This window comes from Xylaria bambusicola, assembly GCF_022495145.1.
Source record: "Xylaria bambusicola strain CBS 139988 unplaced genomic scaffold F5B22scaffold_16, whole genome shotgun sequence".
NCBI lineage: Eukaryota > Fungi > Ascomycota > Sordariomycetes > Xylariales > Xylariaceae > Xylaria > Xylaria bambusicola.
In genome coordinates this window covers 43,744-65,280 of record NW_025953569.1, presented here as the reverse complement: position 1 = coordinate 65,280, position 21,537 = coordinate 43,744, and the positions used below count along the sequence as shown (strand labels likewise).

Below are 21,537 nucleotides of genomic sequence, written 5' to 3'. Positions count from 1 at the left end.
GGAGTTACACTAGTGTAGGCACCGCCCAGATCAGAAAAGCACGGCAAAGTGGCTGACTGCTTACTTTATTTTTATTATCATCGGCTCTATACTTAATTCGCATACGGGTAAGCTGTGATTGTGCTGCCCCATCCTATTCCCCCCCCCCCCCCCCCTTCTTACCCCTGTCCCTCGTCGCCGCGAACAAGCTGAGCAAGTTCCGGCTTTGGGATTGGATCACCCCGGTAGGACCCAGCAATGTGTGCCATCCACACTAGGTAACTAGCTTGGATCCACGGGGCTGAATTCCACGCTTCTCGGTTAACGACTTGGACACTTTGCAACGTCATTGGCAGGCAAACGCCAGCCGCGGCTCTACTGCAGATAATGCAATGCTGTCTTCAGTTCCCTCGCGCTTGTCGTGGTGAACGCTTAGTGTTGATGCCTGGCCACGGTGTATCACATGGAGCTTTCGCTGAGCGTCGATGCAACAGCACAACTCGAAGCGCTGGAGCAACTCAGGACAACAACTCAAATTTACCCGCTCACCGTGGCGCGATGCTGTGTCGTTCGCCCAAGTACGAGCTGGATGCTATGGAAATATCTACGTAGGTAACCTACCTAACCTACTTACCCACTTGGTGTTTTGGGCCCAAGATAAGGCAGAAACTCGGGTCACAATGGTAACCAATAATCAATACTATACAGCGTGACCTCGCGCGCCATTCCCTTTCCTGATGATCCTTGCTAGGATTTCGCTCATGACGTGCAGAAGCCTGGGCGTTCCTCTTGTTCGGTCCTAGTCTACGATCTTTTCGAACCCCTTGTTCGCCTGGCTCCGTCCGAAAGTGGAATATTTTCGTCTGATGTTTAGTTACCATGGCCATGGTTCTGGGCAGTGTCTGCAGGGTTAATGAGTCCTTCGCACACCACGCCCTCGTGACCCGGGGGACAACGTCAGTCTGGTGTAGGCAGCGGTAGTCGGTCGGATGAAACTCATCGCATTGACAGGGCCTCTCCTTACCTGGCCACTCACATGCTTATCTTTTGCTTTACTTCCTCATGCTGTATGTCTCTATCGGTGTTACACGATACGGTCTACGTAGTCTACTGGTAAGGCACGTTAAAGGATGAAGAGCTTTAGGCATTGCAATGTGATCTTTCTGAAACGCCTTGTGGTTTCCTACGTACGGTCCACGAAGAGGATGTGGCTCTCACAACTGCAATGACAACGATTCTTTCATATATCAGGGTAGATCACCCCCAAAATCATAGGGGGAGGTAGACAGGTACGTGACCTATACGTCGGCGTCAACTCTGAAGTCCTGCGACCCAGTCCCCATACCAAATTACACTATTCCAGTTGAAAATGGCTCGCATAACTGGGTCGAGGGTACTAACGATCCTAGCAGCGTTGTTGTGCTTCCCCTCACCCTCGTTCGGCGTGTCTAATCAGACTACTGCATCTAACGCATGCTCCTATTTGCAGAACGTTCTTGGCACCGGAGTTGTCTTGCCCACTGAGGCTTCATATTCATCTGCTTCTAAGGGAAATTGGTACGTCTTAACGTTACATGCAATAGAGAGCGCAGATCATGATGAACTAACGACTAGCAGGGTTCAAACGGCTTGGGCATCACCAACTTGTGTCATCCAAGCGACCACAGCCCAACAGGTGTCGCAAGCAGTCAGGTATCTTTCCCGAGGAGGCGTGCATTTTGCGATCCGCTCCGGAGGGCACTCGCCTGCACCGCTCGGTGCAAATATCAACGATGGGGTCCTCTTTGACATGTCTGGATTCAATAGCGTCCAGTATAACGCCCGACTGGGCGTCGCTGTGGTTGGCACCGGTATGAGATGGGGTGATGTATACCGTCATCTCGACCAATACAATGTGACAGTGGTCGGTGGCAGGATTCTTGGGGTGGGTGTTGGCGGACTCACACTCGGTAGTAGGTGGTTTTCCTCACGCCATGTGCCTCGAGCTAGAGGAAGCGTTGCTGATCGTGTCTTGCAGGTGGGCTGTCATATCTATCCGATCTCTACGGCTTAGCCTGCGATAACGTCGTCAATTTTGAGGTAAGAAGTCTGGACCTTTGGATAGCCACTGTAACCGTGAGGCGTCGACTAAGCATAAAGCCGGCAGGTTGTATTAGCTGATGGTTCCATCGTAAACGCCAATAAGCACTCTCACCCCGACTTGTGGTGGGCTCTAAAAGGTGGCGCCAACAACTTTGGTAAGCCCTCTCAACCAGCTGGAATTGGAGGTGACGAGCAGTCGCAGACGCCACTAACCAGAGCCCCAACAGGCATTGTGACTAGGTTCACGCTCATCACCTACCCGACTGGGCTTGTCTGGGGTGGTTACAGAGTTTACACGCTCGATGCCATTCCAGCCTTGTTCGACGCTCTGTTGGCGTATCAGTCGGTTGCTGTCAAGGACCCTTACGCGAACCTCATGATGCAGGCCTTTCCTCTGAACGGAACGCTCGGCGTATTACTAAACATGGTATACAACAAACCCGTGGGAAACCCTGCAGCATTCACGCCATTTTACGATATCCCCGCCATTGCCGATACTGTCCATATTCAGCCCATGACCGACTTCTTAGCGAGCCAGGTACCCCCGTCCCTGCCGCGGCTCAACTGGTACGCAACCAGCTTCAAGACAGACGCCACACTGTTCGAGACTGTCGAGGAGATCGTCACTACATCACCTGAGCTAGACACCATCAGAAATCTCACGGCTGGCAGCATCGCCGTGGGCTGGCAGCCCATCTCGACGAGCGCCATCATGGCCGGGCACGCTCGCGGGGGCAATGCCCTCGGCCTCGCAAATACCAACCAGACGTGGTTTGTCATCGACATCGGCTGGTGGGATGCAGAGGACGACGCAGTGGCTAACGAGGCGGCGGCGAGCCTGGTCGCCAGGGTTGAAGACGCTGCGAGGACCCGTGACCAGTACGTCGATTACATCTTCATGAACGACGCGGCGGTCACGCAGGACGTCATCGGCCATTACGGGATGGGGAACGTCGCGAAACTCCGCGCGGTGCAGAGACGGTACGATCCACTCGAGGTATTTCAAAAGCTGGTCCCAGGTGGGTTCAAACTGCCAACTGGTGGAAACAAGGGGTGGTGATAGGTAGATGGTTTTTGTTGAGTGATAGTGATGGGTCGTTGTATGTAATGGATATAGGTAGAAAGGTTATTGATGATGTGATATTTCCTCGGCTTTAAAAGCAATAATGTCTCGGAATTGAGTCAAAACGTCAGGTACATACCGACTAGTTCCCCAATAAAACGGCTTGATTGTCAATTCAGAGTCAGGTGCTGTATGTCTCATATGTACCCCCTTTTCGTAAGATAATGAGGGGTATTAATTAATGAGATGCTCAATTCTAACCATGTCATACCTAAACATTCACCCGTTGAAATGCTCTGTTTCTTCCCACAGTACGATGCTTATGATTGAAGACGGATACTGGCATGCTGCGCGTCTATCTTGGGAAGACCCATCGCCAGAGTAGAAAGTCCGAGTGCAACCCACAGCTGTCCTAGACCCTTGCTCATGCAACCTCGTCGCGTGGGCGGTGCAGAGGACATGCATCCTCGCTTCTCTTTTCCGACGCATAGTCCTCGCAGCTTGCAGCTGAGGGCCGGATGGTTGCTGAAGCTGATACTACCGTGATATGGGTTGCGAGGATGACGAAGATTGGCGACCAGGAATCACCGATGGTTTCAACTCGGTCGACGATGCCGATTTCGCGCTCCAGACTGCGAAGAAGTAGAGATCTACACACGTCGGCTCTTACTTACTGCAAAGATAGCAGACCGGTCCAGCCTCACCGTCGATATTGTAACCTTATGCAGGTATTTCTCTGCTTGTCTCGCCTCTATACTCGGTGGATCGAGTCTCTCGGTCCGAGGATCGGTTTCCTGGATAGCCGCAGGACGCTTTCCAGTGTCAGAAGATCCACGTGGCCAGCTAGGTCATGCCTATGACCTACCTACATGCCTACGCACTGCCCACGACCTACGCGACGGGCATACACATACAGCGTGCATGACATCCTGGAGCGCAGATCACTCGGTGGACACAGTCATGGGCTCCTGCAGACTCCTGGCAGATCCTGGGAGGGAACATGGTGTCGTGAGCCCAGCTATGACAGAACCCCCTAGCAACCCGCGGGGTGATCCTGGACAGATGTCCAACCAATAAGCATGTGAATTGGCAATTAATTTGGGAACGAGCTATAGTCGGGACGTATTGCACTTTTAAAAATAAGCTTGAACCAATTGCGTTTCGTCCCAAGATACGACTGATTGGCGGACCCGTACCACACTTTTGGATCCGGAGGATCTGGGAGGGAGGAGGGTAAGGTGGGCTATGGGTTTAGGGGTCCGGGTGGGTTCGAAAGGGGAGTGAGAAAGAGAGGAAGAGAACGATGAGGAAAAACAAAAAAACAATAAAAGCACTTACTTCCCAACCTAGCTGGATGTCAGGCATTAAGCATGCAAGTAAGTTAGCATAGTGGCGCTGAAAGAGTTGGAGTAAGTAACTGATTTTGCTTTTGCGACGAAGAATGGTGTAAACCAGCCTTGCCCGTCAGCTCTCACGCTGACCAACTACACGTGTAGGTCAACGAGTTTGGTTAACCCCTAGATAAACTCACTCATGCTTCCTCACTCTCTCCATCCCCTGACCAGCTCAAAATCAGACGTTCAGATAGACCTGCTCCATCACCTAGTTGCCTTAGGGCCCCCGGTAATCAACCAATTGTATACTAACATCCAGCCCTACCTATCTCAACGCTAGTTTAGGCTCCGCGTCTCTGAGTTGCCCTACCTACATATCAACTATACTCACTATGCCTAGCTTGCTCGTGTGCGTCTATGAGTGTGGTTGGAGGCCTACGGTTTAATCCGTTTGCCTGTCTAGGTCTTCTCGCTGATCGTCGCTGAGCGAGGGACCCCCTGTGGCATGGCTTTGCACATGAGCAAAGCAATGTCAAGCGAATGTGTAGATATCCTAACCTGACCTGACCTACGGTATCATCCCGAGAAACCGTCGGAGTCACGATATCATTCGCGTTCGGTGAACGCTTAGGGACGGACGCTCTCCAGAAACAGAAACAGGCAGATCTTGCTAAGAGCGTGGCATTTGGCCCTGCGGCACAGAAAGCGTGTTGCGGATACCTACCTAGTTGTTCGCTTTTAGCCGACCCCCTTGTCTAGAGCCGCTTGGCTTTCCCATATAGTCAGTAAGCAAGCAAACCTGGTCCTAGAGATCCGTTACCTGCCTGGAACTTTGCTACGTTACCCCGTAACCAGCTCCTTCAGCAATCGAAAGTATGCCTTACACAGGAGCCTGGGGTTACAATGGCTCGACTCCCATCTTATGTAAGGAAGGAAGCTAGGTTTCCCATCATACCCACCGCGCGATGACAGGAATTGCGGCGGGAGGGTGACACCGGCGCTTTTCGCTCTATTGACGGAATGGGATATTTTAGGTGTCAGCATTCAATAAATGGAGGCGGTCCAAAGATTATACGGCATGGCTGGTTGGTCATCCGACAGCGTCGGGCTGAGCCCCGGAGTGACTGACTGGACTTGAGGATCCTTGGAACTAGAGGGCCGCAGGTTGCGTGAAGCCACGCAAACATAAGGGATGGAGGAGCTCGAGTTCGTTGCTGGTATAAAGCGACATCGTGGCATCCTTCGGGCCTTTGTTGCTCGCTCGCTTGCTTCTTCCTTACGATAATAGTTCTTCAATATCTTCAATATTGTTGATCATGGCTACTGTGAAACGTCCGGATCCCTACCTGGGGAAAACAATCACGGCGTAAGTGACCCGAGTTTCCTTAATGGTATCTATCAATCCCCTCGCTCATCTATTCCTTCTATCACTCTGCTGGACAAGAGAAGGCTACCCTATCTTGGGCACCGTTACTAGCTGCGGCGCAGGAGTACCCTTTCTCTCTCTCTCAACACCAACACTTCGGTCCCGACAAGTTGTCGTACAGACCAGTGTATTCTTAACTTAAACCACACCTTTACATCTATACTTAGCTACTCTCCAGGACACCCTATTCAGAAACCGAGTTGCGTCGTTATCAGCTAACCCCCCGTGTCATAGTTTCGAAGGCGGAATAGTCACCCGCATAATCGACCACCCACACGACAGCAGCCGTGTCTTCGCCTACGAGGTGACATTTCGCCTCCGCCATCCCCGCGTCCTCGCAGTCGCGGCGCTGAAGCCGCCCCTGCACTTCCACCCGTACCAGGAAGAGTACATCGAGGTGCTAGAGGGGCGGCTGGCCGTCGAGATCGAGGGCGTCGAACACGTCCTCGCCCCGAAGGATGGCGAGCTGAAGGTTCGGCCGTGGTGCAATCATCGGCTTTACTCGCCTGTTACGGACCTCCTGGGAGAGGCCCATGCGGAATTCGATGATGGCTGGGATGGCGAGAAGACGGTTTTCTTGCTCTCCGGCGAGGACACGGATGAGATGTTCCGCCTTGACACTGTCTTCTTTGAGAATTGGTATGCGTACCAGGATCTGGTCGTCGTCAAGGGGGAGAAGATCGATTTGATACAGGTCATGAGCGTAAGTCCTTTCTTCTGATTCTTCCCCTCTTACTCTCGTGTACATGCTGCCTGGCCGGTGGCGAGCGCTTGTCTCTCATCAGCTACTGACTCTGTGCTCTCTAGATGTTCGACGCGGGCGGTTCATATCTGTCGCTGCCTAGCTGGATTCCTTTCGGCCGCACTATTGCACGCGGCATGGGTATCGTCGTCGGCCGCTGGATCGGTGGGTTACTGGGCTACCAGCCCTTCTTCCAGAAGTGGACAACGGATTGGGACTTGGCATGCGATAAGATGGACATGTCAATATTCCACAGACGCTTTGCTAATGGCGGGACAATGGCAAGTGGGATCAGGAGTAAGTACTCTAAGCTACTTTGATTTGATTTGAAGGTGTTACACAAGGATGGAATTTCGTAACAATATACCCAGAACTAGAGCGGACAGCTGTATATTAAACCTGACCTAGCGAAAAGCCTGTACATAATTAATCAGCTTAAATCCATGTTTTATTGTATTCTCACGATGATCACCATTTCCGACCAGTGTCCTGAGCGTATTCAATAAGGGCAATGACTCTGAAATCCTCCCTGAAGCGCGGTGTTTTCCCTTGTGATTCCGGCCCATTCGGCTGTTTTTACCCATATCTTCTGTTGCTTTATAGAGTTCAAACTCTCCTCCGAGCTGGGTCCAGGCATCATGAGGTTAAGATACCCACGCTCCCCAGCGTGCGTCCGGTTCAGCGCGATATCAGCGATATCAGCACCGGCATCGATCGATGGCCGCAGATTAGGCATTATAAGGCGGAGCATCGGCCATAACGGCTGAAGCACGAACCTCTGCGTATGCGACAATGTGGCGGGCGTGTTCGTGCGTAGGGCTCGTGAATCGGCAATGCTACCCGGGTCAATGGCGACCGCCGAGATCTTGTTGAACTGTTCATCCTGGACGAATCTGTTAGTAGAAAATCCCCCCCTATTGCAAAGTCTGTGTCACCTGAATGAGGACCTACTCTTTCAAGGTACCGGTTCAAAGCGTATGTCCACATAAGGATGGCGAGCTTGGAATTCGCATAGTTCTGGAACCCACGGCCTCGCTTATCCGTGTCGGGGTCAGCCCGGATCAGCCCGTCTAAGTCATCCGGTAAACCCGGCGGATATACCTCAAGACTGTTGCGTCCCGGGTAATGGCAGTCGCTCGTGAAAAGCACGAGCCGACCCCCTCGCGGCCCGAAACTACCTAGAAGCCGGAGAATGAGGGCCGCGTGTGAGACATGGTTCACCTGCATTGTCTTCTCACGCCCGTCCTCGGTGAGTTCTGGGGCAGCGATCATATTCCAGTGAAATGCGTTGCAGATAATGGCCGCGAGGGGTGGTAGTTTCTCCTGGGCGACCTCGGCGGCGATTGTTTCTGCGAATTTATGCACATCTTTCAAGTTGGCGAGATCGAGTCTCCGAATGACAACGTTTGATTTGGGGAATTGATTCACTGCCTCTCCGAGTCTTCTTGTGTTCGGATCCGTGGCTGAAATATTGCGGACCGTCAGGATTAGAGTGCTATCCGGCGCCTTGCTGAGCAGTTGCTGCACGGCGTGCACGGCTATGGAGCCGTTCGCACCGGTGATTATGATGGTGCCGGCCATCCCGCCTGGTTACGGAAACCGAGCGGCGGTGACGAAAGCGAAGGGGACAATCCTGAAGCCGAAAGTGGTGTGATCCTAGCCGATGTTTGAGGTTCAGGAGTCAAGGCACACAGACTGGCTAACGGCCGTAAGTTCGGAGACGTTCATGTCCCTCTCTTACATTGGGGCGCTGCTATGGCTATAGCTATGCGAAGACTTCGTGCGTTTTCTACAAGAAAGCAGAACGAGGATTGTCTCAGGCTATGTTTGCGTAGCAGCGCGCTTTAATACAAACTAAGAGTGGGCTCTATATGTCTGAATCAACAGACGTAACAACCCCTGTTATATTCCAACATTCTCATGGTCTGAGGCACATTCGAGGCATGTCGGACAACAGTAACATCAGATAGTCCCACGATACCGTTAACGAACATGCGTGTAACTTAGCTGAAAGACATTTGTAAGCACTTTGGTCTTAGTTCACGTTAGCTAAGACTTTCTAACCTATTCTTGGGCCGACTACTGTCCCTTGAAACACTTGATTGAGCATCATAAACGCGCAAAAGTCCATAGCTTCGAGGTAGGATTCCGACTTTCAAGCATCATGGGAGGTTCAGGAATCCTACCCGCGATGTCGGAATGCCTATAAACCTACCGACGCACCTAGACTTTCATAAGCATGCATTGAACTTGTGTTCGGTAGGCCGAGGTCGATGGCGAAGGGCACCTTGTGTTGAAACGCTGACAGAACAATATAAACCTTGGCGATTAACTGTTGGCGATGGTATATAGCCTGGCCAACAGGCAGGTCGGAACGCGGAAAGGAAGACATGAAGGAATGGAGGATTCACAGCAGGCTGCATCGTAAGCACTCAAACCGGCATGATAAATTTAGGCGACAAGTCATCATCCTTGTCCCATACCATCGTACATTGTAACGTCGTGGCTTAACATGATGAAAAGGGACTGTCAGGCGGCATTTGATCGTGAATACGGCTGTATACGGGTAGTGAAGGCATCGCGCGCCCGGTCACCGAAACGACCGCATTACTACCTACGAAAGTAGTCCTTGCTTGGGAAAAGGGCAAGGCATTTTTGGGGGGTGGAATACGGAAATTATGCTGGAGATTGGACACATCTAGGCTGGTCGCATACGATTTGTTGCTCGCATTATCCACCAGCCGGTGCGACCTAGAATCTTCAGCCTTATTTTGATTATACTTAGGGAAAAAGAGGAAAAACCCCATCGTAAGAACCGACTGATCTTGATGACTGTCACGTGTCCACTTCAGTGAGTCGCTGCAAGGGCCAACTGTTGATCCTGGGGCACATGCATACATAACAGGTACAACGTATTGCACGTGTGACAGTTGATCATGATGGCGCTTCTCTCTAAAATCTCAGGCTGAAGATAAGGGTAAAGTGCTTACTGGGTACTCTCCTATTCATAAAATCTGTGTGAGTAGCAAGTATTTCTCTCTTGGTGTCAAGGTGAAATGGAAATATCCAGAAACTGAAGAGGCCGCCTAACAAAAAAACAAATGAGTGTAGACGCATGATTGATCATACAGTAGTGAGCGATGATAGATGATGGTACCTCGCTAGCATTAGCTCATTATGACTATTCCGGAGCTGCAATTGGATTGAGTCAACGGTGATGCATGACACAAGACAAGGAGTAACCCGGTTCTCCAGAGAGTAAGACGGGAAAATGAGGTCTATCATACTAGGTACCGTAGATATGTGTAGATTTATAACTCTCTACTTAGAAGACCCATCACGGCATCGTGCCTGGTAGAAGATTGTCTGAATCGTAGTCAAAATTGGACAGAGAGCTGCTCGATCTTTGTCGGTGAACATGTACCGGTAAGAGTTTAGAATTCGGGATCTGAAGACAAAGGTCCCTGTGAAACAATAGATAGGTAGGTAACTATATCTACCAGCCTGCCTGCGTAATATACTCTTTCGTAGGTAGTATATTCTCCTACGTACAGAGCAATTGTCGCTTTGGCAAGGTATATATTATTTGGAAAGGTATTATTAAGGCACATATCTATTCTTTCTTCCCGTTGCTGTCGACGTCATGCTCTATACTGCCTATTGGTACCTAAAGTCACATGGAGTCAGCGTGTCTCTGCGTAGGGACACTGCCTACGTCATCTATAGATGCGAATCACCTCAGGTGCCTGCCGCGTGTCTCATCGAATGCCTCCTCATTCTCTACCACTGACGTATGTAGGCATCGTAGACTGTCAATGAACATATACCTAGGTACCTAGGTTTGGGATTTGTTTGGAGATACTGGGATACCTACCTAAGTACCTAGATGAAATATCAATGGATGTGTTTAGTGGTGGTTTGATTTAACTCTGGCGTAGAGACCTACGTTGCTAGTGGAGTGTCAGCGCTATTTCAATCGCCATAACACCGGTAGCATGATCTATATCAGGCTATAGCTATCTATAACATCGCCAACATTTTCCACATAGCTACCTGATGGAAATCATACGTATACACTTATATACACTTACTGCTTTACATTCCAGACAGCTGAAGGCTGGAATGCTCAAACATAATGTGAACTGTTAGCTGCAGGTGCCTCTCGCCCTAGGTATCTAACCTTCCCCTATTTACCCTACCTACAAGTACCTATGTAGGTACCTAACTATCAATGCTCTACAGGCTAAGTACCTGTTCTAGGTGTCTCTACCTAGGTACATAGTTAAGTACTTAGCGAGGTAGGCGTCGTCAGGTACAGGCAGGCTCCAGCTTCTGCTCTGAGCTCCTTCTATAAGGCATCCAGCACATAGGTAGCTATATGCTCATAATAAACCAAATCAACAAGACTCAAACCATTAGTTTGGGGGTTTAATAGAGAAAGGCACGGGGTTCATATTACTCTAAATATGAACTCATACATGCTCTTTTGTTAAGTATTTTATTTAGAGCTAGTGCTTCTACACAAGTACAGTATAGCTTGAACTCCCCCGCCCTACCAACCCTGTTCTGCCTAGGTACCTATCGCTAAAGAATTGGTGCAGAACTGGTGCAGAATAGTGGCTCGAAACAGTGATCCAGCGGCACCTGTTATAGGCGTCTGACCTACCCTAATCTCGTGCCTCAAGTACTTACCCAACTGTAAATGTAAGTACCTATGTAGGCAGGTAGGTACCTTCCTGGCCATCGCCGGCCGGCACCAAGACGAGCCAGCCTGATCTCGCTGTTTCAACTTCTGCCCCCATTTCAACCTCAACGCCCTCAAACACACACCAACGGCCACCTCCTTCATGCCTGGCCATCCATCCGACCCGACATCCGCCATCGCTACCTCCAAGCTCTGCATGTGCCATCGTCGTCTTCATCTCAAGTGAGAAATCCGAGCAACGTCTTGTCTTGTCTTTCTGGTCGCTTCGAATAGCATGGCGCGACCTCCGGCTCCTGCGCTCGATGTCATCGCAGCCCGCTCTTCGGCTGCTGGTGCCGGTCCCGACCCCGACACCTCTGCCGCGCCCGCCGCCGCTGCTGCCGCTGCTGAGGATCCCAACCAGAATCCCGACCAGCTCTCCGTCCCTGTCGTCGCCGCCGAGGAATCCAGAGACTCGAGATCCTCGTCCTCGACAAACTCCCCCGCCCCCGCCGACAACGAGGAGTCAGATTTCTTCCTCGCCAACAACGACTCCCAGTCCTCGCTCGGCGTCGTCCCCAACCTCCAGGACATGCAGGTGGCCGACCCGGAATGCCTCCCCACCGTTGCTGCTCTCCCCAGCGAGATTCTCATCAGTATCTTCTCGCGCATCAGCGAGCCCAAAGAACTCCTCAACTGTATGCTGACCTGCAAGAGGTGGGCACGCAATGTCGTTGAGATACTCTGGCATCGCCCCTCCTGCACCACCTGGGAAAAGCACTCTTCCATTTGCTCCACTCTCGGCCTCGAGCGGCCTTTTTTCACCTACACCGATTTCATCAAGCGGCTGAATCTTGCTGCCCTCGCCGATGGTGTGAATGATGGCAGCGTGCTGCCCCTGGCCGTATGCACCCGCGTCGAGCGTCTGACCTTAACCAACTGTCGCGGCTTGACCGATGGTGGCCTGGTCCCCCTCGTCCGCAGTAGCCAATACCTACTGGCCCTCGACATCTCGGGTGACAACAACATCACCGAGGCTTCCATCATCGCCATTGCCGAAAACTGTCGCAAGCTGCAGGGCCTGAACATATCAGGCTGCGGGCATGTTTCCAATGAAAGTCTAGTCCAATTGGCCGAGAATTGTCGGTTTATCAAACGGGTATGTTTGTATCCCATGCCCAGCCGTCCCCGCATCGTTTGTTGTAACACGGATGCGTGGAAAGAATATCACTAACTTCACGTGTGACAAATGCAGCTCAAATTAAATGATTGCAATCAACTGAACGACACGGCCGTGCTGGCTTTTGCCAATCACTGTCCCAATATCCTCGAAATAGATTTGCATCAATGTATTAATGTCGGCAATGAGCCTGTCACTGCCCTCCTCGCTAAGGCGCAGTCCTTGCGCGAACTGCGATTGGCAAACTGCGAACTCGTCGACGACGGTGCTTTCCTTTCGCTCCCGCCCTCGAAAACCTTTGAAAACCTACGCATTCTCGATCTCACCTCTTGCTCCCGTCTTACAGACCGGGCTGTTGAGAAAATCATCGAGGTCGCCCCGCGGTTACGAAATCTGGTTCTCGCCAAATGTAGTAACATCACCGATGTGGCCGTTCATGCCATTGCTGGTTTGCAGAAGAATTTGCATTATGTGCATCTGGGTCACTGCCGTCACATCACCGATGATGCTGTGAAGCGCTTGGTACGAAGCTGCAACCGCATACGATACATCGATTTGGGCTGCTGTACAAACTTGACAGACGAGTCTGTTACCCTCCTGGCTGGCTTGCCTAAGCTCAAGAGAATCGGGCTTGTGAAATGCGCCAACATTACCGATAAGAGCATGTACGCACTAGCAACAGCAAACGACCATCGCTCGCAGTACCGAAATGCAGGTCATCCAGGCCACGATGTTCGTGCCCCCAGCTTAGAACGTGTCCATCTAAGCTATTGTACCAACCTAACATTACCAGTAAGGACCCGTTTCCTAACTCCTGAAGACAAGTTTAAACTAACCACATCTGCAGAGCATCATTAAGCTCCTAAATTGCTGTCCCAAACTAACCCATTTGAGTCTGACTGGCGTGCCTGCATTCCTTCGTGATGATCTAGATAGATTCTGCCGTGAGGCTCCTTCAGGTATAGCCTCAGACCTTTTCCTTCATTCTACAACCAATGCTCACGTTTTTTTTTTATAGATTTTACAGAACATCAGCGAGCAGTGTTCTGTGTATTTTCGGGCAATGGCGTCGGTGGTCTACGACAACATCTCAATACCAGAGAGGAGTTTGCCGAGTACCGAGAGGGACGGGCCCCCCGACGACGAAACGGGGGCGTTACGGTAACGAATACAGGCCAGGCCCCAGCCCTAGATGTTGAAGGATTCGGTGCTGATGATGGCGATGGTCTCGAAGACGATGACATGGGTGATGGTAGTGACCTGATTGATTTCAACGCTGATCTAACCAACCTGGCCCATAATCCTCTACCACAGCCACAACTTCACGATGCCGGGCTACTACATCCCAACCAAACACCTGGTGCCGGCCTGGCAGCCTCGTCCGCGAGCAATGCTATACCAAACACAACAGCTAGTGTGAGCGAGACCCCTATCATCGCACAGGAAGCCGCTATAGCCATGGGAGGCCCTAGCATAGCAGTTGGCTCGCATGTCTCACATGGGCCAACTACATCTTCCATGCAAGCTCAGGATGGCAGCGAGTCTCAAACATCATAAGGCTGTTGAGGCTTAACCTGTTATTATTCTCTATAATTTCGCGCCATGTTGGCATCAATATCCGAAGCGATATAACCAAATAATGCTCAGCCACTGTGGATATTTCGTTACGCTATAGAAACGCTATAGAACCTACGCTATACGAACTTTCCAGCAGCGTTGCTATAACGAGCTTGATGGCTTATCGCTGCTGCTGCACTGAGGAATGCTCAATGGATTGGCAGAAAACCCAGAGGAGGCTCTCCAAGCTTCAGGAGCATCATCCCTATATGTTCCAGTTGCAGCCATCATTCGTGAAGTTCACCTATGTTGAATTCTTAGATATAGAGCCTTACACCTCGGTATAGTTGGTTTTACTAGCAACAAGGGCTCCACCGCAGCCAGAGATGCTCAGGCGGTCACATTGCGTGCGCATCTTGGGTATGGAATGAGCCTTCGCTATATTGTGCCTCGATGCGTGAATTCGGTGGTCGAGACGATGCAGGGATCGTCGGTGATGGACTGCAATCTCTCCTGATTAGAGAAGCTCTCCCTCCAAGGTGTGTTAGATATATCGGGGCGTTGCAGGGTGAACCAAGTCATAGTATATGTTTAGGAGCGGGGAGATGATACCATGGTGCATGATTCGCGTATGTTATTCAACAGACGTCTTGTGTGTTGCATCACAAGAAAAAAAGGGTTATTATCATGAACAGTATTAAATAGACTGTTCGGGGCATATGAATAATGACAATGAAGCCAGTAATTCGTTATGAATTCAACTTATGATTCATTCATCGGGCCATGCAATATTAATATGTTATTTGCAGTATTTATGGTGAATTCGTGGTGTAGCTGGTTTGTAATATATGAGAAGGATTTGGTTAAGATCCAGATAATGAGACCCAAAACAAACCGAACTTCTGAACAAGATCCCCTCCGTAGATACTCCATCCATCCATCCATCCATCCATCCATCCATCAAGTACCTACAGTAGGAATGGATTTCTACGATCTCCCCCCGTTCTTCACAACAGCTAATTTACTCCTCACAGGCACATTCTGCTTCTTCGATCCGTCGGCCTTAATCTCGGGGAACCCGGTGACCTGGACGTCCTTCCTGAAGAGCACGCAGTGCGTCGAACCGCCGAAGTGGAACATGCCTAGCTGGTCGCCCTTGGAAATGTGCTGGCCTTGGCGCACGGTGATTTCGCAGGTCGAGACCTCGTCCATGCCTACGCCTACGAAGGCTAGGAGGCCGATTGCTGGATTGTCTTGTTTTGAGCGGTGAATGTTAGTGAGGGAGATAAAGGGTGGAGGGGAGTGTGTGGGGGGTATGTGGGTGTATCGAGGAGTATTGGTGGTATATGGAGGTGTGTTTAACGGAAAAAGCAAAAGGAGATAGGGGAAAGAAGGAAAGAGGTGAATGACTAAGGGGGAACGGAAGGAAATAACTTACCTGCTTGGATGAAGATTACTGCGCGGGTGGCGAGGTTGGTAAGGTACGATTGGGATTGGCTTAGACCTGAGGCGTTGATCGAGTAGAGGGACGAGGCTGTGGTTTCAGGGGACGATTCAGAGGAGGTGTTGGTGTGTGTGAATAGGGGCTCGCTGAAGTATGTCCCGTCCTGGACGAAGGCGCGGACGATTTTGCCGCTTACGGGGGAGTGCCAGCGGCTTTTTTGGATTGGGGCGTTAGCGGTATATATATACGTAGAGAGAATGAGGAGTTAGATATGGGTTTGGGGATTGGATTTTTTGAGGTAAATAGATGTGAAAAGGAGGGAGAGAGATGCGCTTACTGATACGACAACGCGGATAAGAACGCTTGGTACACTGTCGCTTGGTCGAACTGGGCTGACAGCGGATCATGCGCGAGCATATCGAGAATCGAGTACGGCTGCCCTTTGACCCAGAACTGCGCCCGCAGCGATGAGTTACGGGCGAGATTGTACGGCGTCGACTCGCATGCGTTGGCGATCACGTTGTCGTCGTCTAGAGAGGCTACTGGGCGGACGCCTTCGCGGAATTGTCGGGTGAAGAAATCTATAGACATTAATACATATTTGAGGCAAATATAAGAATGAAAAAGAATGAAAAGGGCAGATATAAGGAAGGTTAGGTAGGTAGGTAGGTAGGTAGGTACTTACCGTCCCATGACTTATACCCGTGGTGCTTCGCCTTGGGATCGCAGATGAACAGCTCCTCGAAGGAATGGTTTGTCTGGAGAGGTGCGTTGGCGACTTCCATTAGATCCTTCCGCCCGTGGTCTGAGAACCAGCCTGTTGTCTCTGTTGAGAGAGCTACGGCGGATTCGGGGGTCTGGGAATGGTGTCAGTAGGGTTAGAGGGAGATGAGAATAGATGGAAAGGGATGTTGTGATGCTCAACTCACCTGGAGAAACTTGCCCCATTCGTTCAAGATCTTCTTTAACATCTTGTTGACGTCTGGGTCTAGAAAGGCCGCGTGGCCGCTGATATCTATGTTAGTATGAATATTCCAAGTCAACTTTCTTCCGCGTTCCCTTTTGAAGCTATTACCTTGGTGTGGACATTACATAGTCGAAAATTGAACACAGTGGCACGCCGACCATACCGACACCATAGGCTGTATCATTCCAGTGCGGAGCCTGTGTGAAGATGCGGTTGAGTAGAGCGAGCATTTGTTCATAAGATCTGATCTGCTTCTTTCCCGTCGGGTCTTGATAATACGGCTTTTTCATGGGCACCTCTTCCCACATCTGCTGGAAGTACATATAGATGCGCGTATTCCCTTCGATAAACTCTTTGAATTCCTGCACCGGCTTGCTCAATGGCTGCGGCGGGTTATTGTCTAGATGCTCAATGTGTTTCGCTAGCCAGTCGTGTTGGACACGATGGTCAGCGGGAAGCCATGCCCCCACGCTTTAGAATCGACGAAGTCTTGGGTTGGTCAATGTGTACTTCATAAGACTTATGATCCGATTTCGAAATGTCTTACCGATGCACTTTATGCTCATCGGGGATGTGAGCTTCGTCGCCATGTTGGTGTACCATTGTGATATTGATAGACTAGAAGAGGAGGTATGATATAAACACTCGCCAAGAGACTAAAGTGGTCAAAAATCAGCTACTTGAACTTGTTCCTGAATTTATAATGAAGCAACATCTTCCGAGGCGGGGCACGGGAGGAGCGGAAACTCATCATTGTAAGATGAGTTCAACATGTCGACAAGTGATGTCATTGTTGTCATTGTTACCTTTAGTCTGGAACTTACGCCAGCGAGGACCGAGGTTCTGTAGGTGGAGGAGAATGAAAACCACACAATCCTTCGAATAGCCCTGAAGTGCGCCTATATAATAAAATTTGATAATTCCTTAGATCGTTTATTTCTAGGAAGACGAGATATAATGCTAACGTCGGAGCGTGATATATACGTTCGATTCATCATCTCAGACGCCTTAGGCTTGCATGGATGCGAGAATCAGCGCCTGCGCTCATTACTATTAATAACCATGATTCTAGTTCGCTTCTAGATCCGAAAACCACGTAGTTCAGTCGTATTTATCACTTCATAACTAAACAAGGAAAACAGGGCGGGACATCAAAACCCAGAACGGGTGTCCAGCCAGGTACTATTCGGTTCCTCCCGGCGGACATTTCTTTCATGAGCTTCGTGACGGAACGGTGACGAAAGTGATCGGCGGGCTTACAATATGGGCTTCTCCCAGTCGACATTCTCGAGCCATTGTACGAAGTCGCTGTCGTTACCAAGGAAAGGCACGTCAATACCCCAGTTTGCCTCTCCTATCTGGAAGTCCAGCGGATCAGGCGGAGGCCACTCTTGGTGAGGTGCTGTTTCGCTCTGGAAGACGTTCAACTCCATGCCCTCGCTAGCGTGTGCTTCGGCCTGCTGCTCGTGCGGTATGTGCGACGCAAGAGGCCGCTCAATTGAGCTCGGAGGGCTCAGGATCTTGTCCAGAATGCGCGTGATGACCTTTCGACCCTGGTCGCACACGGTGAACTGGCCATCAGATGGATCGACATCCCCGAGCCTGGCCGCAAACACGGACAAGTCTTGAATCGTCCGACTTCTCGGCAGCAGTGGGTTCTTGGGGTAGTTGGGCATCTGCTCCTGTTTCAGCAACTCTACCGCAATAACAGAGGCGCTCCGCAGGCCCGAGACGGCAAGCAAAGCCGATATATTGCTTTGTAATAAAGACGCCAGGTCGTGGCGCTTGGTGACTCGCAAGATATCCTCGAAAATGGAGCTCGCCGCCTCGACAAGCTTGTCCCAGCTAGCGCCAGTCTTGCGGATTAAAACTCGTTGGAGAAGCAGCTCATTTGCGCGGAAGCCTTGCCTAAGCGTGATCTTCAACAAAGTCTCAAAGGGTCGCTTACTCGTTAGACCAATGTCATTGTACTCGTATGTGTCACTTGCCATACTCCGAATAAACAATGGTAAGTTCTCCCAGTAATCGTTGCTCTTTTTCTGTATTTCCTCAGCGCGACGGAAGATTTCTTCACGGCTATACCTCCCTAGAGATAGATCGAGGACTTCTTCTCGGATCGGGGCGAAGCCTACCCAGGCTTTCGCGAAGGTAGCCCGAGAGACCGTGTCACTCGTGCCAAATCCGTTCTCGTCCAATGCTGCGATAATGCGAGCGATCTCGTCTTCACTGGCAACTAGCTGGGTATCCGGTATATCCATAGGCGGAATGAGGTTGCAGTACCGATATGATAGTCGTGGCGGGCGACCAAGATAAGAGGATATGCTAATGTCGACGGAATACGCTCCAGCCACCAACCGCGTTCGCATCTGCTCGATGAAGAAAGGGATGTGTTGTTTCCCTTGCTTCACGTCTATGTGCAGACCCATGGCAACTATGGCATTCACATATTCGCCGGACTCGCGGTACAAGGCATAGCTTCCGGCCCCCTTGATCGACTCCGTCAAGGCCATGTTCTCTGTAAGTAGCCAGACAAATAGGTCGTCCAGCGCTTCGCAATCACGACAAAATTCGAGACATGCAGAAGAGATCTCACTCATCCGCCGTGCTAGAATTGGTTTCGACACATTGTGCTGCGTAAGCAGAAGATCTGACCGGCCTAGTGTCGTCGCGCATTGCCCGACGAGTGCGGCAATGATGCCAATCACCTCCCATCGGATGTTCATCCCAGTCGCCTGCATCGCCCAGGCCTTGTAGTCCATATCCTGCTTGACAACTATCGAGGTAAGTGTGTTGTGCCATAGTAATTCAGACAGGCGACGTAGTTTCTCGGGATTGCGCTTCTTGAGCGTATCCCCGTGATTCGCCCACAGTTTCAAGAGCCATTGCTTCATCACGGGTTCAATGCAGACATTAACGATACCGTCGCCGATGACAAAACTGCGGTTAACGAAATCGTGAATCAAGCTCGTGTCCTTTAAGAAAGAGAGTATCTGGGTGCCCCGAACAATCTGGTCATTGGAGATATGCAACCGCGGAAGCTTGGGGCCCTCCAACTCTGTCGACACGACTCCAAGTTTGCCGAGATTTTCTGAAAAGAAAGCCATGTAATTGGTAGTGCCGAAGAAACCTGGATTCACCCGTCCCTGATCGCTTCTACACTGATGCGACTGTAGAGGCGGTGCTGATGCCGCTCGGTTCAGCTTTGCTGGCGCGTGTAATGGAACCTCTTGGGACTCCAACTGAGATTCCTCGAAGATACGGTAGCCAAGGGAAGTAGGCGAGTGAGGTGAACTAGGCTCTGACGATTCAATGGTAGGCAAAGGTGCCGGAGAAAGGTCTTCATTGATCGTAGTAGCAGGAGTTGGAAGTGGCCTCTCTGTCGTCTGACGTTTCTATACAACCGGTGTTAACAAGTTGGGACATGAGATATGAGTAATTCTAATGCAACAGCAAATCGTGAATATGACCATTTTTTGAGATCTCATCCATTGGACCTGGTTCGATGTGTGGCTCTTCGTTCATGAAGACTTCAGAGGCTACTTACTTTAGTGAGCGGATTTGGATGGTACACACATTTATCCGTACATTTCCTCCTCACACACCGACTACATGTTGGGACTACATGATCACATCTGAGTTTGCTCTTCCTGTACACGTCAGTGTCAATGACGACGAGGTCCTATCAGGCCTACCGAAGACATCGTCATACCTGCAAGGCTCGCAGGATTGCAGTTTTCCATTGCGTCTATAAGTCCTATTGAGAGCCCGCTGCGATGGTTCGCTCCGCAAATCAACTATCTGCCCGCCGGTTTGAGGGCTCATAGTCGAAGGCTAGATGGGCAGAATTGGTCTGCTAAGGCCAATCAAGGACGTCGCGTTTTTGGCTGCCTAAGGCACGGCCGGGGTAGCCCGATGAGTCAGGTCGCTGAATTTGGGGATAGGCAGATGCGAAATACGACGGCATTCTTCCATTTTCGAGGAATTTAGTCGACGAAGGGTGTCGCGAGGTGACGCCTTTCTTGTAGCTTGTCGACCAACTCCGCTCTCAGTCGATGCTGCTAGGATGACAGGGGTTGCAAGTGGAGATACTGGTCTTGAATGCCGAACGTTCTCGAGCTGTGATTAGTGCAGAGCAAACGATCGGAGTTCGGTAAACTTCCACAAACGGGCAAGTCGGTGCGCTTCCAGGTAACAGTATTATATCTGCCCATGATCACGTAAGTGTCGACGCAAACCATGAGGATTCGGAGTTAGTCTAAGCAACACCAATGCAGGTCTACGAAAGATGACGCGTAAGGCGGTAGAGTTGAGTGATTAGTTGAATGAAGAGATGTCGCTGCGGCTTGAAATCATTGGTGAGCAATGTAGTTATATAGCTAACCGAGTTCGCACAGCCTGAGGCATTGGGACTTCCGTTCAGCATCAGCAACACTACAACAACACTTATATGAATACTATCTCACTTTACTCATATCTAACGATTTCAATCATCACTGTCCATAATCACTCAGACACCTAGATAGTCAAGGTCATTACACAATAGTCACGATGCCAGGACAATCATCGACTGCCTTCTCTTCTACATCAAAGACGTCCAACAAGCCAGTTACCGGCGAAACTCGGGATTCCTCTTCGACATACTCGTATGATCCGAAGAAGGATCGCACACAAGGGGAGAAGGCCAAGAATGATGAGATGAAGCGACTCATTGACAGTAAGTTTCCCCTTAGAATTCATGGCCAGCTTTGTACATTGAAACTGGATGGCTAATCAGATGAGGAATAGCTGCTTACAAGAACTCGATCAGGATGGGTCACTGATACCCCTCAAACGGCATTAGGCTATTGGCCATGTTGAAAGATATTTTGAGAGATAATCTCACGAGCTGGGCGGCGTTTTCAGAGTCGCCGAAGGCATGCAAGGATCGTTATATTTTAAGTCGCGCGTTGTTGCACAAATGATTGATGACCGGTAATGAAATCTTGGATTGGGGCGAACTTTGATTGTCGAGTTCTATGGTTAGGTACTCAAATCACATAATATTTTAACTTAGAAAGATACATTTCTGTGACGATACGC

At 50.4% G+C, this 21,537-nt stretch overlaps 6 protein-coding genes across 6 annotated transcripts; 3 read left to right on the top strand and 3 right to left on the bottom strand.

The window, feature by feature from the left end:
- Nucleotides 1-1,348: 1,348 nt before the first annotated feature.
- On the top strand, nt 1,349-3,635 carry F5B22DRAFT_635749 (putative FAD-binding oxidoreductase; the record flags this gene model as incomplete). The annotated part of the gene is made up of 7 exons (XM_047977192.1): nt 1,349-1,536; nt 1,597-1,931; nt 1,997-2,043; nt 2,126-2,216; nt 2,289-3,084; nt 3,223-3,269; nt 3,532-3,635. 7 exons carry the CDS (start codon nt 1,349-1,351, stop codon nt 3,633-3,635), a joined length of 1,608 nt encoding a protein of 535 aa, XP_047831543.1.
- A 2,003-nt stretch (nt 3,636-5,638) lies between these two features.
- F5B22DRAFT_104796 (uncharacterized protein) lies at nt 5,639-7,154 on the top strand. Its single transcript, XM_047968698.1, has 3 exons — nt 5,639-5,824; nt 6,119-6,587; nt 6,692-7,154. Exons 1-3 carry the CDS (start codon nt 5,775-5,777, stop codon nt 6,944-6,946), a joined length of 774 nt encoding a protein of 257 aa, XP_047831542.1. The 5' UTR covers nt 5,639-5,774; the 3' UTR covers nt 6,947-7,154.
- On the bottom strand, nt 6,879-8,375 carry F5B22DRAFT_104841 (uncharacterized protein). The gene is made up of 2 exons (XM_047968699.1): nt 7,578-8,375; nt 6,879-7,509 (listed from the first exon to the last, which is right to left on the bottom strand). Exons 1-2 carry the CDS (start codon nt 8,205-8,207, stop codon nt 7,126-7,128), a joined length of 1,014 nt encoding a protein of 337 aa, XP_047831541.1. The 5' UTR covers nt 8,208-8,375; the 3' UTR covers nt 6,879-7,125.
- A 3,230-nt stretch (nt 8,376-11,605) lies between these two features.
- Nucleotides 11,606-14,047, top strand: F5B22DRAFT_635746 (uncharacterized protein; the record flags this gene model as incomplete). Its single annotated transcript, XM_047977191.1, has 4 exons — nt 11,606-12,469; nt 12,566-13,282; nt 13,338-13,449; nt 13,509-14,047. The coding sequence occupies 4 exons, from the start codon at nt 11,606-11,608 to the stop codon at nt 14,045-14,047; spliced, it is 2,232 nt and encodes a 743-aa protein (XP_047831540.1).
- A 987-nt stretch (nt 14,048-15,034) lies between these two features.
- On the bottom strand, nt 15,035-17,061 carry F5B22DRAFT_635745 (Phophatidylserine decarboxylase-domain-containing protein; the record flags this gene model as incomplete). Its single annotated transcript, XM_047977190.1, has 7 exons — nt 15,035-15,300; nt 15,486-15,703; nt 15,829-16,072; nt 16,177-16,348; nt 16,421-16,499; nt 16,567-16,929; nt 17,006-17,061. 7 exons carry the CDS (start codon nt 17,059-17,061, stop codon nt 15,035-15,037), a joined length of 1,398 nt encoding a protein of 465 aa, XP_047831539.1.
- Nucleotides 17,062-17,282: 221 nt separating this feature from the next.
- F5B22DRAFT_602919 (uncharacterized protein) lies at nt 17,283-20,674 on the bottom strand. Its single transcript, XM_047974706.1, has 4 exons — nt 20,168-20,674; nt 20,003-20,105; nt 17,719-19,850; nt 17,283-17,496 (listed from the first exon to the last, which is right to left on the bottom strand). The coding sequence occupies exons 1-4, from the start codon at nt 20,278-20,280 to the stop codon at nt 17,490-17,492; spliced, it is 2,355 nt and encodes a 784-aa protein (XP_047831538.1). The 5' UTR covers nt 20,281-20,674; the 3' UTR covers nt 17,283-17,489.
- Nucleotides 20,675-21,537: the final 863 nt, after the last annotated feature.